Source organism: Acipenser ruthenus, chromosome 3, assembly GCF_902713425.1.
Source record: "Acipenser ruthenus chromosome 3, fAciRut3.2 maternal haplotype, whole genome shotgun sequence".
Taxonomy (NCBI): Eukaryota; Metazoa; Chordata; class Actinopteri; order Acipenseriformes; family Acipenseridae; genus Acipenser; species Acipenser ruthenus.
The window spans coordinates 10581153-10594085 of NC_081191.1; the positions used below are offsets into that span (position 1 = coordinate 10581153).

Consider the following 12933-nt stretch of genomic DNA (forward strand, 5'->3'; position numbering starts at 1 on the left):
CTTCACCTTGTTTGCACCATAAACTGTATTTGCACTACAAGCACTACAGCATGCACTGTGGACTTGTGTTTGTGTTACGTGTGGGTGTAAAAGATTGAGACTGTTTATTACCCGCGGATTACAGTAAAGCAATACACGCCGCTGTATTGCTTATTGTTATTTTTACTGCTGCTTCGCCATCAGGCAATTGGATTATAAAATAAAACACCATTGCTCACGGATTATCATTGGCTGTCTGTTTATTGATCACCTGCACACTGTTAACCACTTTGCCACACCCTTTCATTTAAAAAAAAAGGAAACACTGTCACTATGCCAGCGCTTTGGGCATTCAACTCAAGAAGTAAAGAACGATTAAGCAGTTCTGTTCCAGCACTAATCCTATAGGACAAAGTCTGCCTTTAAAAAAAAGAATCCTGTATTGCAAGCTTCAATTCAGTGCATTTGATCTGCACATTAGAGAAGAATTACATACAAGTCTGGTTTCACATTCCAGAAGTGCATCTTTGTGACACTGTTCAAACTCAGTATGCATTTTAACAGGATTTTTCTTGTCTGCTTACTTAAAATGTAAACTCTCTATTAGGTCAGCCACCTGTTTAATTAAGCTTTTAATTATTTCTGCTGTCTGCTTGAAAGTTGTGTGTAATGTTATGAATAGTTACTGTGCATATACTTACTGTGCATATCTTATTACTTTTCGCTGAATTATCCCTACATTTGTGTGACATTTTTCATATAAACCTGATGGTTCTGAGGTGTGAAGGTTTAATAATTATTTAGGGTGGAACAAGATTAGATACAAGCTGGTAAAGTAAAGATATTGTACTGCAACAATAGGTTTTTAAACATGGCGTGACTGATAAACTATTCATATCTTGAAATAAAAATAATGGGGAAATTCACAATACTACTGAATTGAAAAATGGTGTAACTGAATAAATTACTAAACAGTAGAACAACAATACATTGTAAAGACATAACCATTTTGAGTTGCTAGTCACTAAAAACATTGTTATGGTGAAGTCCAACTATGAAAGTACAGTATGATTATTTTAAAAAAAGGCTGCAGTAACTAAGCCCCATGGCTACAGAGAATTGTATAAAAAGGGTTTGTTTTGCTCTGGTGTAGTCATGAGGTGTACAGTATACTCCTGCACCACAGGGAGAATGCACACGCCCACACCATGCAGGTTCTCAAAACCCAAGGCAAGTGCTACTTGAATCCTTGTATCGATTTTAGGAAAGCAAACTTAAAGGCATACTTCAGTTCATCTACATTTGTTATATTAGTTCATCTCATACCTGGACATTTTTGCTGGAATAGATAGAAAGCATGATACATGTGCTCAGTCTATGCAGAAACACCACTACTTACACATGCTAGCATATTAAGTAGGTACAAAATTAAACATGCTATGGATGTAAGATGTTGTCATATTTTCTAAGCAATGAAAAACATACTTTCTCTCCTCTGGGTCCCCTTGGTCCAGGTGGTCCTTCAGGCCCCTGTATAAAGTCAATATATATTAAGAGATCGTATTTATATGTGATACTAATTTCAATGGTTAAAAGTAAAATACTTGGACAATAAATGTGTTTTTATATATCAAAATCATGGGAACTAAAATAATCGGTAAAATGTTTCCTGGGGAACTTTTTTTTTTATTACACCCCTTGAACCCCAATTATCCCCAAACTTTTAGCATATGGAAATGTTGTGAATAGTTCTTCCTAAATGAAAACTCAGAACATTACTATATTATGTAGAACTAATTAAAGAAAAGAAAAGAAAATAATTAAAGAAAAAAACTGTTAAGACTTACCCTATCTCCTTTTGTTCCAGGGACCCCACATGCACCCTTTTCTCCCTAAAAAACACGTCACTCTCATCAGCACATCACTAATTAAAGAGCATAGTGATGAACAAACTCATTAATGAGGCAAGAATAGATTTTTGAATGTGGAGTGATAATCAAAATTCAATACCATGAAAATATGTTAATCGCACCAAACCAGTGCTGACCTACCCCCTCCATGGATGGTTTAATAGAAGTATTGTATAAAAATACTTACTGGGATTGGATTTTCAAAGGAGCTTGTTCAGCTGTTAGTTTCATTTTTATTTTTACTAATGCTATTTGAAATGCTTAATTAAACGCTATTACAAGGATGTGACATATTAAGAGGGTGTGATTGTTGCAATCAAATACCCGTGATTATGATTCATGAGCGCTTGAGTTTTGGTCGCTCTCAAGTTGGTAAAATTATAGACCACATCAAAAGTATAAGCACTGAAATTTATTTTTTCTTTTAGATTTTGTATTTTACTAAACTTTAGAGGTTTGTGAATGTGACAGGTTGGAACACTGTTCTTTCTCTTTCAAGGTGGGGACTGTAACATCAAGTACTTTTAACCATTTGAGTATATTTATAATAATGTTAATTGCCTCGTTCTTGGTGAGAACCAAACTTTTTGTATACATGTAATGTCTGAGAACTTTGAAGAGAGGTAGCATCTGTTCTTTGTAAAATAAATAAAAGTTACTGACTGCCTGCCAAATCAATATAGGCCAAAACATATTCAAGGTCTATTTTGAGATGGGAGAGATAACAAAGGGTACATTGAATTTTTGTGGGAATGTGAATCAAGGGAATAAATGAAAGGTCAGCGCAAGCCACTGCCACCTGTTGCTTTGTCCCAAACAAGTAGTTGCTTGGGGATAAGACAGAAAGTAAGGGAGATAAAAAAAAAATAATAAGTTGGATTAGCGAGCAAGACTGAGACACAGACTTGGAGCACAAAACACAGAGCTAGCTGATCTTTTCCAAAGCTACCTGTAGTTGAAGGACAGACGTCTGTTGACTGTGCTCCCACTAGAATCCATGTTAAGTGTTATGCTTGCTGCTTATATATTTCAATGCATTTAAATAGAGACTCATAATAAAATGCTGTGTTTTTTCTTCCTCCTTCCTACACCTTCAGCACCTATTGTGACATTATTAAAAGGTACAGGCACCTCACTCCTCCTGGTACCATAATCTTACACTGGCAATGTGCATTAAAATAGACTCATTATATTTCCATGCAATTTGGGTTGCATACAGACAAGTTTGGAATATAATGGTACTTCAATTCTAATAATCATTTGCAGCAATTGGGGTGTCATTGACAGGTTGCCAATGGTTAGGCAGGGAAGCAGGATTTGCACACTTTTATTAAAATCCGAAACAGAAGCCCCCTTACAAGCAGGCAGACTCTTTGTAACAGCACTACATGCAGACCCCAACACTTGTCCTCTCTCCCACACGTTCCTTCCCAGAACTGACTAACTGTATAAAAGCTCACTTTTTTTATTACTGTACATGGCAACTTTTAAGTGGACATCAAATCATCCTGTTTTACCAGAACACATTTTCAAACACACACATTTTCACATGTTTGGTTGCCCTCCCCAATTGGAGGGGAAGTACACATCAATGGACCGTACAGGGATAGGCTTTTATCCCTGTCAAAACCACACAGTATATACATTTCCCATCTACAAGGCTCTGGTCAGTCACAATCGCTTGTGTTTATAGGCCAATCATGCTTAGGTAATGTAACCATATGGCTCTGTGTTCAACGGGACAGCCTGGGATAGTTCAGGCTTTTCAACTCACAACCCAATGCATTCTGGTAAGCGTAGTCCTGCTTCTCTTAAAGGTAAGAGTGGTACCAAAGAAGTAAAACGTACCAGAATGCATTGGGTTGCTTAGGGTACAAACAAAGTAATGTAATGGTGCTGAAGAGTCCATGTACACACATTCCTCTTCATTAAATTAGTGTCCAGTGATTCAAAGTGATGGACAGGCAATGTGCTGCTCTTACCGGACTTCCTGGACGGCCCCTCTCTCCTGCTTCACAAACACACGGTGGCTTTGGCAGCTGACACTGAAATTAGAATAAAAAAAGTTAAAAGCATGCCAAGAACCTTTACATCCAATAAAAGGTACATGCTTTAGAGAAATGTAACTTCAAGAGATAAATAATGAGTACAATCACATACTTACCCCGTCAACAGCAATTCTCCTCTGAAAGAGAAAAAAATATTATATTAATTATTATATTAACATATTGGTGTATTTCTTCAATTGAGCAGTTCTAGACATGGTGCTTCATGTTAATGATAATGTTAAAAAACAAGTTTTAAGTTCCATCTCAGGACTAATAGCAATACATGGGAAATGCTTGGTATTGACTGGCTTTTTCAGACAGAACAAATATATAGGGTATCGGGTACAGAAATATTAATTTTACTTGGAGATGTATGCATTTTATGAGGAGTTTCTGTTTGGCATTTTTATGCTCTTTTTTTATACATGAATAATATAAGCATTTCAATAACTTCAGTAGTCACGGCAGTTCACATACTATCGAAATGTCAGTTAAAACTTTCAAAGTCAAGAATATAAAGAAGTGGTGCTCAAACATCAAAACAATTCAGGGATTGTACCAGCATTAAAATGTGCACAAACTGATTCCATTTTTTGTTAGGGCCTTCTGATACTTCTACAGTACTCTGACCTCTACTGTCTAGACTTTGATGGGTATTTTTTAAAAAGCAGTGGAATTTGCAATGCAAACACTGATAAAGCCTTGAGACTGAATACTGCAAAAATTGACAAGAAACGTATTGGAAAAAACTCCTCAAACAATTCACTCATAAGGGTGGCTATGAACAACTAATTCTCCCCCTTCGGGAGCTTGTACATTTTTCGCCCAACATCATACGTGAAATAACATGTGAATATATGAACATATGAAAATATGAATTGCCAGACATGTATATGAACTTGAAAATTATATGTGATGCAAACCATAAGTGACTTATGTACTGATAGATTCAAAAATATGTTTGAAAGAGTCCTAAATGTAGGATTCAACAGCCATCAAATTTGTGTAAACATTTCTTTAAAAAATAAACAGTGTTAATTCATGAGTACTAGTATGAGTATAATGCAAGCTTTAGAATTGTTTTTGCCTGTCGATGATCAAGACACTATAGGGACAACAGTTTTCCACTATACACCTCAACTCCAGTCTATTTGTATGATATGTTACTACAGTGTTATGCAGTTCTGGGAAGATGTTTGTTCCTCATTTTAAGTAACACTCCTATGATTAAGTAATTTTTTTAGTTTACAATAATTTTGCAAAATATCTCTCTAATGACATTCTTATGAAAAAAGCATGCCTGTACACAATTAAATCTAGATGAAATGCCTGTTCTCAATACTCATTTAAATGACCACTGTGTTTCTCTGCCGCATTATCAATCGTTTGTGAAGCTGAGGCACACAACTTGTTTTTTGTAGCTCCTTTCAGACAGCAAAATGGAAAACAGCAAGAATGCAGTGGAGTTCTGAGTGTGCTTAATTACATTTGATTACTGCCAGTAACAGATTTAAGGAATTCTTGCACTAAATGAAAATGTTTGTCTACTTCTCTTTCTTGTAGTTTCCCTAACATTTGACATAAACTGCTACTCACCAATTCATTAAGGAGTTTCTCTCGAAGGTATGGATCAGTCAGGCTATGCACATATTGTTCGGCTGGGGCACTAGCTATGGAGCGCAGTTTGACAATACTGGTGCTTTCATTAGCAAGGGCTGATAACCCAATGGTAAAGAGCTTGATGCCATAGTTCTTAGCAGTAGTTGCTGCCCCCAAGATGTCTGGGTTCCTTGGGTGGTCCACTCCATCAGTCATCAGTAATGCCACTTTGACACTGTCAGGCTTCGTTTCCTCTTCAAAGAGCTGGGTGGTGTTAGTGATTGCATAGGACGAATATGTACCATGCCCTATATAAGCCATTGAGCGGACACGGCTTTTGAAGACTTCAATGTTTTGCCAGTCTCGGAAGGGGTGCTCTTTCTTGACAGTGCTGCTGTACTGTAGGGCTGCCAAATTGATGTTTAATTCTATGCCAGAAGGTGGCGTCATCTGCATTATTCTTTCACTGAAATCCTGAACAAAAGACTTCTCCCTCTCAAACATGATTTGTTTGGCACTTTCTGAGCTATCCATGATGAAGGCAATGTCTAAAGGACAGGACATCACTGGAAACAGGGCAAAAAATACATTAAAAAAACAGAAAATCACTTTGTAAGTCCTCGAAGTCCTGTTGATGAAAACAGTCCTAAGTATTTGCATACAAAACAGTTTGAGGCATCCTTTCAAAGAGTCAAAGATAAGAAAAGAACTTGGTATCAAATCCTGAAATGAGTACCACGGGGTCTGAAACCAGCCATACGCCATAGCTGAATTCTTGGATATATTTATCTGTTTTTATTAAGGTGAGAATGTATAAAACATCTAACTGTCACTGTTTTTCACCAGTAAATGACATGATTTTTTTTTTAACTAAATGATTTTCTGGATAATTAAAGGTTATATAAATAAAATGAAATTCATTGTGCCATGTTTCAATCTGCAACATAAAACTAGTCTGTAAAAACCTCATCTCATTCCAATATCAAATTGGGGCTGCCACAGTTTTCTACATTTTACAATCTAATCTGTAATATTACACATACATTTCACATTGTTTATAATGACAATTATTTCCCCTAATACTTTTGCCTACAAGTTTTTTTTATTATTATTATTTCTGTAGTTCAAGGTTTAAATCCCTTCACGTTGGTAACTTCCTGTATCAGTGCAGGTTGGAGAGATCAGGTTCTGCCACCCTGTAATCCTATCTGTAAACTAACTGACTTTAAACTGCTTTCAAGTCAGTCCATGCGGCACATGGTGAAGATTAATCATGCAATTTTCAGAGCTAGCCACCAGGGGGGTACTCTACAGTATACACAAGAAGAAAAGCCCCTTTTTGTGACAAAGAGTGATGCCTCTGCTCTTTAGTGTTGCTTTTCTCTATGTAAAGATCAAGTTCAATCACCAGTGTGGAAAACCTAGAGAAGCTGGCCATGAGGATCAGAGTAGGAGGAGCACACAGAAAGAACAAAACAGAAAAGTAAACAAAAGACCACTTATCATTTTAATATGTTGTCTGATTAACACACGTTTTCTTTCCTCAAAAAAAAAAGTCATGGGAAAGACAAGTAGCAGCTTGTTAGGGATTTCAGCCAAAACAGCATAAGGATTCTATTTTATAGAACACCTGTTGATCATAAAGTGTAGTACACTGCTAGTTTCAAGATGTTAATGGTGAGAGGTGACTATCTTCCATCATATATGGGACACATATTTGTTTTAGAGATTGTAATTCATAAAGTAAATTGTTTTAGACTTCCTTTAAAATGTAACAAACAGACCCATACCCTTTCCTTCATCTCTTAGTATAAGGTTACATGGTTTCCGACCCGTCTTTATTCTGTTCTGTCCGTGGACTACATCTGGGTTCACTGCCAACAGCAAAAGCCAAAGAACAGCAGCTCTTTTCCACATTTTGTTCTTTTATCCAACAGCTATTTCCCTTCAAAAAGAAAAACAAAGTCATTATTAATGTCTCTGTTACTGCCAGAACCACAACTGTATATGTAATCAATCGTGCCAGTGGCATTCATTCCCAGCACACCTGGAATTACAAAATGAGAGCTGCAGTGACAGCAACATGAAAAAGAAGATCACCATGACGACCCACTTCACTGTGTGCAAATGTGAAAATGTAAGCTTCACATACAGACAGGTGGAGCATATAGGATTAGGACTAGACTCAATAACCTAATAGCTAAATAATGTCCTAGAAACCCATTAAAAAATACTATAGTAACATCCAAAAAACACAATATATCCCTAAAATATTCTCACTTCTCAATAATTTGTAATAAAGAAAGCTTCATCCCAATTGGTCAGGCAGTTCTCTAGATATATAGAAGGTCCTTCTAAAGTGGGGGATACATATGAATCTGGTAGCAGGGGCGGACAAATCGGTAGTGGGTCCTCACTACCGAGGTGTAACGTTGCAAAGCCCGCGGGACTACCGGCAGCTTCTAAAGATTTTTTTTTAAGCAGTTACTTCAAAGATCTTTTACATAGAAGATATTAGGTTACTTTCTACAGACAGACTAATAAATCAGCCCAGTTTATTTCCCGTTTAGTACACGCCTACTCAGTTGAAGCGGTAGCTATAGTAACCAGAGATTAGTTGCTTACAACACATGACAGATAAACCAATCAGACCGGGGAATTTGCTTTATACTTTACTAGAGTGGCGGTGGCGGTATATCGTGATTGCAAGTATACAGTAGGCTACTATATTTTACCGGAGTTATGGCTGATATATATATATATATATATATATATATATATATATATATATATATATATATATATATATATATATAACAAATTAATAAATGGTAGAGAACGCATTATCCTCCGTGGCTATCACCGTGTGGTGCGGGGACACTGCAGCTCGAGCACAGTAGAAAGTTAATAACGCTGCGTTATTTATTTATTTTTTTTCCAACTGAACAATTAGCTATTGTGAGGTATTGTAAATGTATACCCTGACGTTACTGTTGTTTTTATTAAGTAAGCAAAAAGCCGTGCTTATTACCGATATAGAACAATCTCGATATTTTGATGATATCGATGTTGTTTGTTATCGACAATAATGCCCACCCCTATTTTAAATTATTATTACCGCATTAGCAACGACGGGGTGTCTGAGCAACGATACTTGAAACGAATACAGTCGTACACTGAGCAGGCCCTCTACAGAGATTGCAATAAACAGCTTCCCACACACACCACGTTACTGTAACGAATGTACACATAATGGCGCTTACTTTCAACTGACTGTTCAATACTGAATATAAACAAGCATACGCTCGTGTAAACAATGCGACAAGGCGGCCCTACGAAGGGGTTTCCAAACACCAGAAGCAACTAGACATTTTTTAAATTATTATTATTGTGCTTTACTTTAATTTTATTTGATTAATGATTTTTCATAGATTTTTTTTTATAACAATTTAGAATCTGAAAGGTGGGGGTCACTGAATCTAAACTGGACGGACCATGCCCAGTAGGCCCGCCCGTAACGCTGGGCCTGGATAAAGTCTGGAAAAATAGTGCAAATGATGCTGTCAAACATAATTCCCTACATTTTATATGAGGATACTCTTCTGAGCTTGTTATTGTTTGGTAGAAATATTAACAGAAACTAGGTTGTTAGCAAACTATCTGTATCTGGTTATATATGGTAAAAAAAAAAAAAAAACAAACAAACAAAAAAACATTTTATTAGTGACTCTCAATAGTGGATTTCTTTTTTGAACCTCACAATTTTATCTGTAACGAGAGCTTTAGTAGCAAGTGATTTTCAAACGAAATTTGTTAATAAAATGAATCTGTTAATGCTTTGAAATTGAGTCGATGAGGTTGCTAATAAATGCATTTTGCACGTTAAAAAAAGCATAATTGTCGCAGGTCACTACATCACTTCCTGTCTCATCGACTAGATAATGGGAACTCTTAAATCAAAATGCACGTTAACGGGAGAAATTAATGGAAGCAGAATTCGCTGTTATGGAAACTGGAGACAGCTCTCCCACTTGTGAACAGCAGCCAAATGGAAATAAAAAATAATGTGAATATCTATTTTGTATATAATTTCTAAATTTCATTTAAAATTGTGCATTTTGTCATCCAGAATGTACATTTATTTAGAACACATAAGAACATACGAAAGTTTACAAATGAGAGGAGGCCATTCAGCCCATCTTGCTCGTTTGGTTGTTAGTAGCTTGTTGATCCCAGAATCTCATCAAGCAGCTTCTTGAAGGATCCCAGGGTGTCAGCTTCAACAGCATTACTGGGGAGTTGGTTCCAGACCTTCACAATTCGCTCCTATTTTCTGTTCTGAATGCCCCTTTATCTAATCTCCATTTGTGACCCCTGGTCCTTGTTTCTTTTTTCAGGTCAAAAAAGTCCCCTGGGTCGACATTGTCTATACCTTTTACGATTTTGAATGTTTGAATCAGATCGCTGCGTAATCTTCTTTGTTCAAGACTGAATAGATTCAATTCTTTTAGCCTGTCTGCATACGACATGCCTTTTAAACCCGGGATAATTCTGGTTGCTCTTCTTTGCACTCTTTCTAGAGCAGCAATATCCTTTTTGTAACAAGGTGACCAGAACTGAACACAATATTCTAGGTGAGGTCTTACTAATGCATTGTAAAGTTTTAACATTACTTCCTTTGATTTAAATTCAACACTTCTCACAATATATCAGAGCATCTTGTTGGTCTTTTTTATAGCTTCCCCACATTGTCTAGATGAAGACATTTCTGAGTCAACATAAACTCCTAGGTCTTTTTCATAGTTCCCTTCTTCAATTTCTGTATCTCCCATATGATATTTATAATGCACATTTTTATTGCCTGCATGCAATACTTTACACTTTTCTCTATTAAATGTCATTTGCCATGTGTCTGCCCAGTTCTGAATGCCGTCTAGATCATTTTGAATGACCTTTGCTACTGCAAGAGTGTTTGCCACTCCTCCTATTTTTGTGTTGTCTGCAAATTTAACAAGTTTGCTTACTATATCAGAATCTAAATTATTAATGTAGATTAGGAATAGCAGAGGACCTAATACTGATCCCTGTGGTAGACCACTGGTTACCTCGCTCCACTTTGAGGTTTCCCCTCTAATCAGTATTTTCTGTTTCCTCATGTTAACCACTCCCTAATCCATGTGCATGCATTTCCTTGAATCCCTACTGCGTTCAGTTTGAGAATTAATCTTTTATGTGGGACTTTGTCAAAAGCTTTCTGGAAATCTAAATAAACCATGTCATATGCTTTGCAATTATCCATTGTCAATGTTGCATCCTGAAAAAAGTCAAGCAGGTTAGTTAGACACGATCTCCCTTTCCTAAAACCATGCTGACTGTCTCCCAGGATATTGTTACCATATAGGTAATTTCCCATTTTGGATCTTATTATAGTTTCCATAAGTTTACATATAGAAGTCAGGCTTATTGGTCTGTAGTTACCTGGTTCGGTTTTGTCTCTCTTTGTGGATTGGTATTACGTTTGCTATTTTCCAGTCTGTCCGTACAACCCCTGTGTCAAGAGACTGTTGCATGATCTTGGTTAGCGGTTGCATGATCTTGGTTAGCGGAATAATCCTCTCCCAACACCGAAACTCTAAACCTTAAGGTCAGTATCCTATACTGCAGCCATTACACATATAAAGTAGTTCATGTTTTGCAGTGAATAAGTGTTTTTGTTACTTAAAATAAAATGACTGGAGGTGCTGACTTACTCATGTCATAACAGGAACATTTCGTAGTACCTTTATAGGCACTGCTACCACAGAACCCCAAATCTGCGTCTGTTACGTCACCTTTTCAGTACTGGATTTGTTTCAAACAGATTTGTTTTTCTTTTTTTTTAAACTTTTCAATACTGTTTTGAAACGATCGTTTTTTTTCCCTATTATGAATGTATATACTGAATGTTCTTAAAACGGATTGCACTCGTGGAGAGATATAAATTATGATAGGTATGATAGATATAATTAATAAATTTGGTTTGACCTTTTTTTATTTTATTTTTTTGTCCTAATTCTGAAATGAAGTATCCTGACAGCCAACTTGCTATCTGTGTGATGTTTGCCCGCTGTTTTCGTATCAAAATCCTTTTTGGGTCGGAATAAATACATATGAGTGACATAGAGGGGTTCCCCCTGTGTGACAATCAGCTTTGAAATAAGTAACCCAAAACGATTTAACCCCTGAAATACCCTAGTATTTTATTCAATTTGTTACATTTGCGGGATGCGATTAAGAAGCTGGAATGCGAATAAGAAGCTGGTCGATTAAGAAGCTGGTGAATAAAAAGCCAACTTTAGCATCATACTTTGGACTCCGTTTATCAATAAGTAAGAGAAAAGGGATTCCTATGCATTTTTTATTGGTTACACTTTGGAGTGCTTTAGTGTTTTTGCAAAGAGAAAACTATAACGTATCATAAGATACCAAAATATTTCGTGAGCAAGGCGTCTAAGGGGGTACACATATGGGACATCACAAGACGTGTCCCCATGCACACTGTATTTGTTATAATGGGCTACACTTTAGGGGTTGTTCTGTTTGTGGGATACGGCTTGCTCACTAAAATCTTTAAGTGTTATTGGAAATAGGAGACGATCACCTATCTATGGATACCTCGATATTTAATTAGCAATGCGTCTAATGGGGTGCATATTAGGCATAATGGGCTATATTTTGGGGTGCTTACTCGTGGGGTACGGCTTGCTCACTAAAGTATTTAGTTATTTTTCAAAGAGAGGGTCATAACCTATCTAGGGATACCTCGATATTTAGTGAGCAAGGCGTCTAAGGGGGGTAAATTGGACATCACAAGACGTGCCCCCGTGTGTTCTGTATTGGTTATAAAAGGTTACATTTTGGTGTGCTGTTGCTCCTGAGATACGGCTTGCTCATTAAAATATTTAGTATTTTTATAAAGTGGAGACGATAAGCTATCTAGGGATACCTCGATATTTAGTGAGCAAATCGTCTAAGGGGGTAAACGGGGCAAAACAAGCGGGTAATATATGGGGTACCACCGGCGTAGATTTAGCTAGGGACGGTAGGGACATGTCCCTACCAATGTCAAGGGACCGTTGAATTGTCCCTACCAATAATTTTGATAAATCTGAAACGTCTTTTGTCAAGTCATTTTATCCGCTCCACAAAGGGTTAACTCTCTCAAGCCCCCCCTCGTTACTCCTCCCTCCTCCAAAAAAACAAACAAAAAAACGCTCATTTGATTGGCTTAGGCCCTTCCATAATGCATCACTATAACACGGACTCAGTGCGTGGCTGAGGTCAGGGGCCAGCAGAGTGTGTTGTTTTCATTGAAGTGCGAAAGTGCACAAGGACTCGGGAGTGAAAGGTAAATCTCC

The 12933-nt window shown here is 37.0% G+C and overlaps 1 protein-coding gene across 3 annotated transcripts in view; it reads right to left on the bottom strand.

Moving 5' to 3' along the window:
• LOC117394167 (collagen alpha-1(XXVIII) chain-like) overlaps positions 1-12933 on the bottom strand; it is a 63405-nt gene that overhangs the window by 46039 nt on the left and 4433 nt on the right. For all 3 annotated transcript variants that reach the window (XM_059012133.1, XM_033992203.3, XM_059012126.1), the window contains exons 2-7: positions 7327-7481; positions 5534-6102; positions 4054-4074; positions 3872-3934; positions 1827-1871; positions 1465-1509 (exon numbers count right to left, since the gene is read on the bottom strand). In XM_059012133.1, the coding sequence (XP_058868116.1) occupies positions 1465-1509; positions 1827-1871; positions 3872-3934; positions 4054-4074; positions 5534-6102; positions 7327-7453 (870 nt within the window). In that variant the 5' untranslated portion in view covers positions 7454-7481. The remainder of the gene's footprint in view (positions 1-1464; positions 1510-1826; positions 1872-3871; positions 3935-4053; positions 4075-5533; positions 6103-7326; positions 7482-12933) is intronic.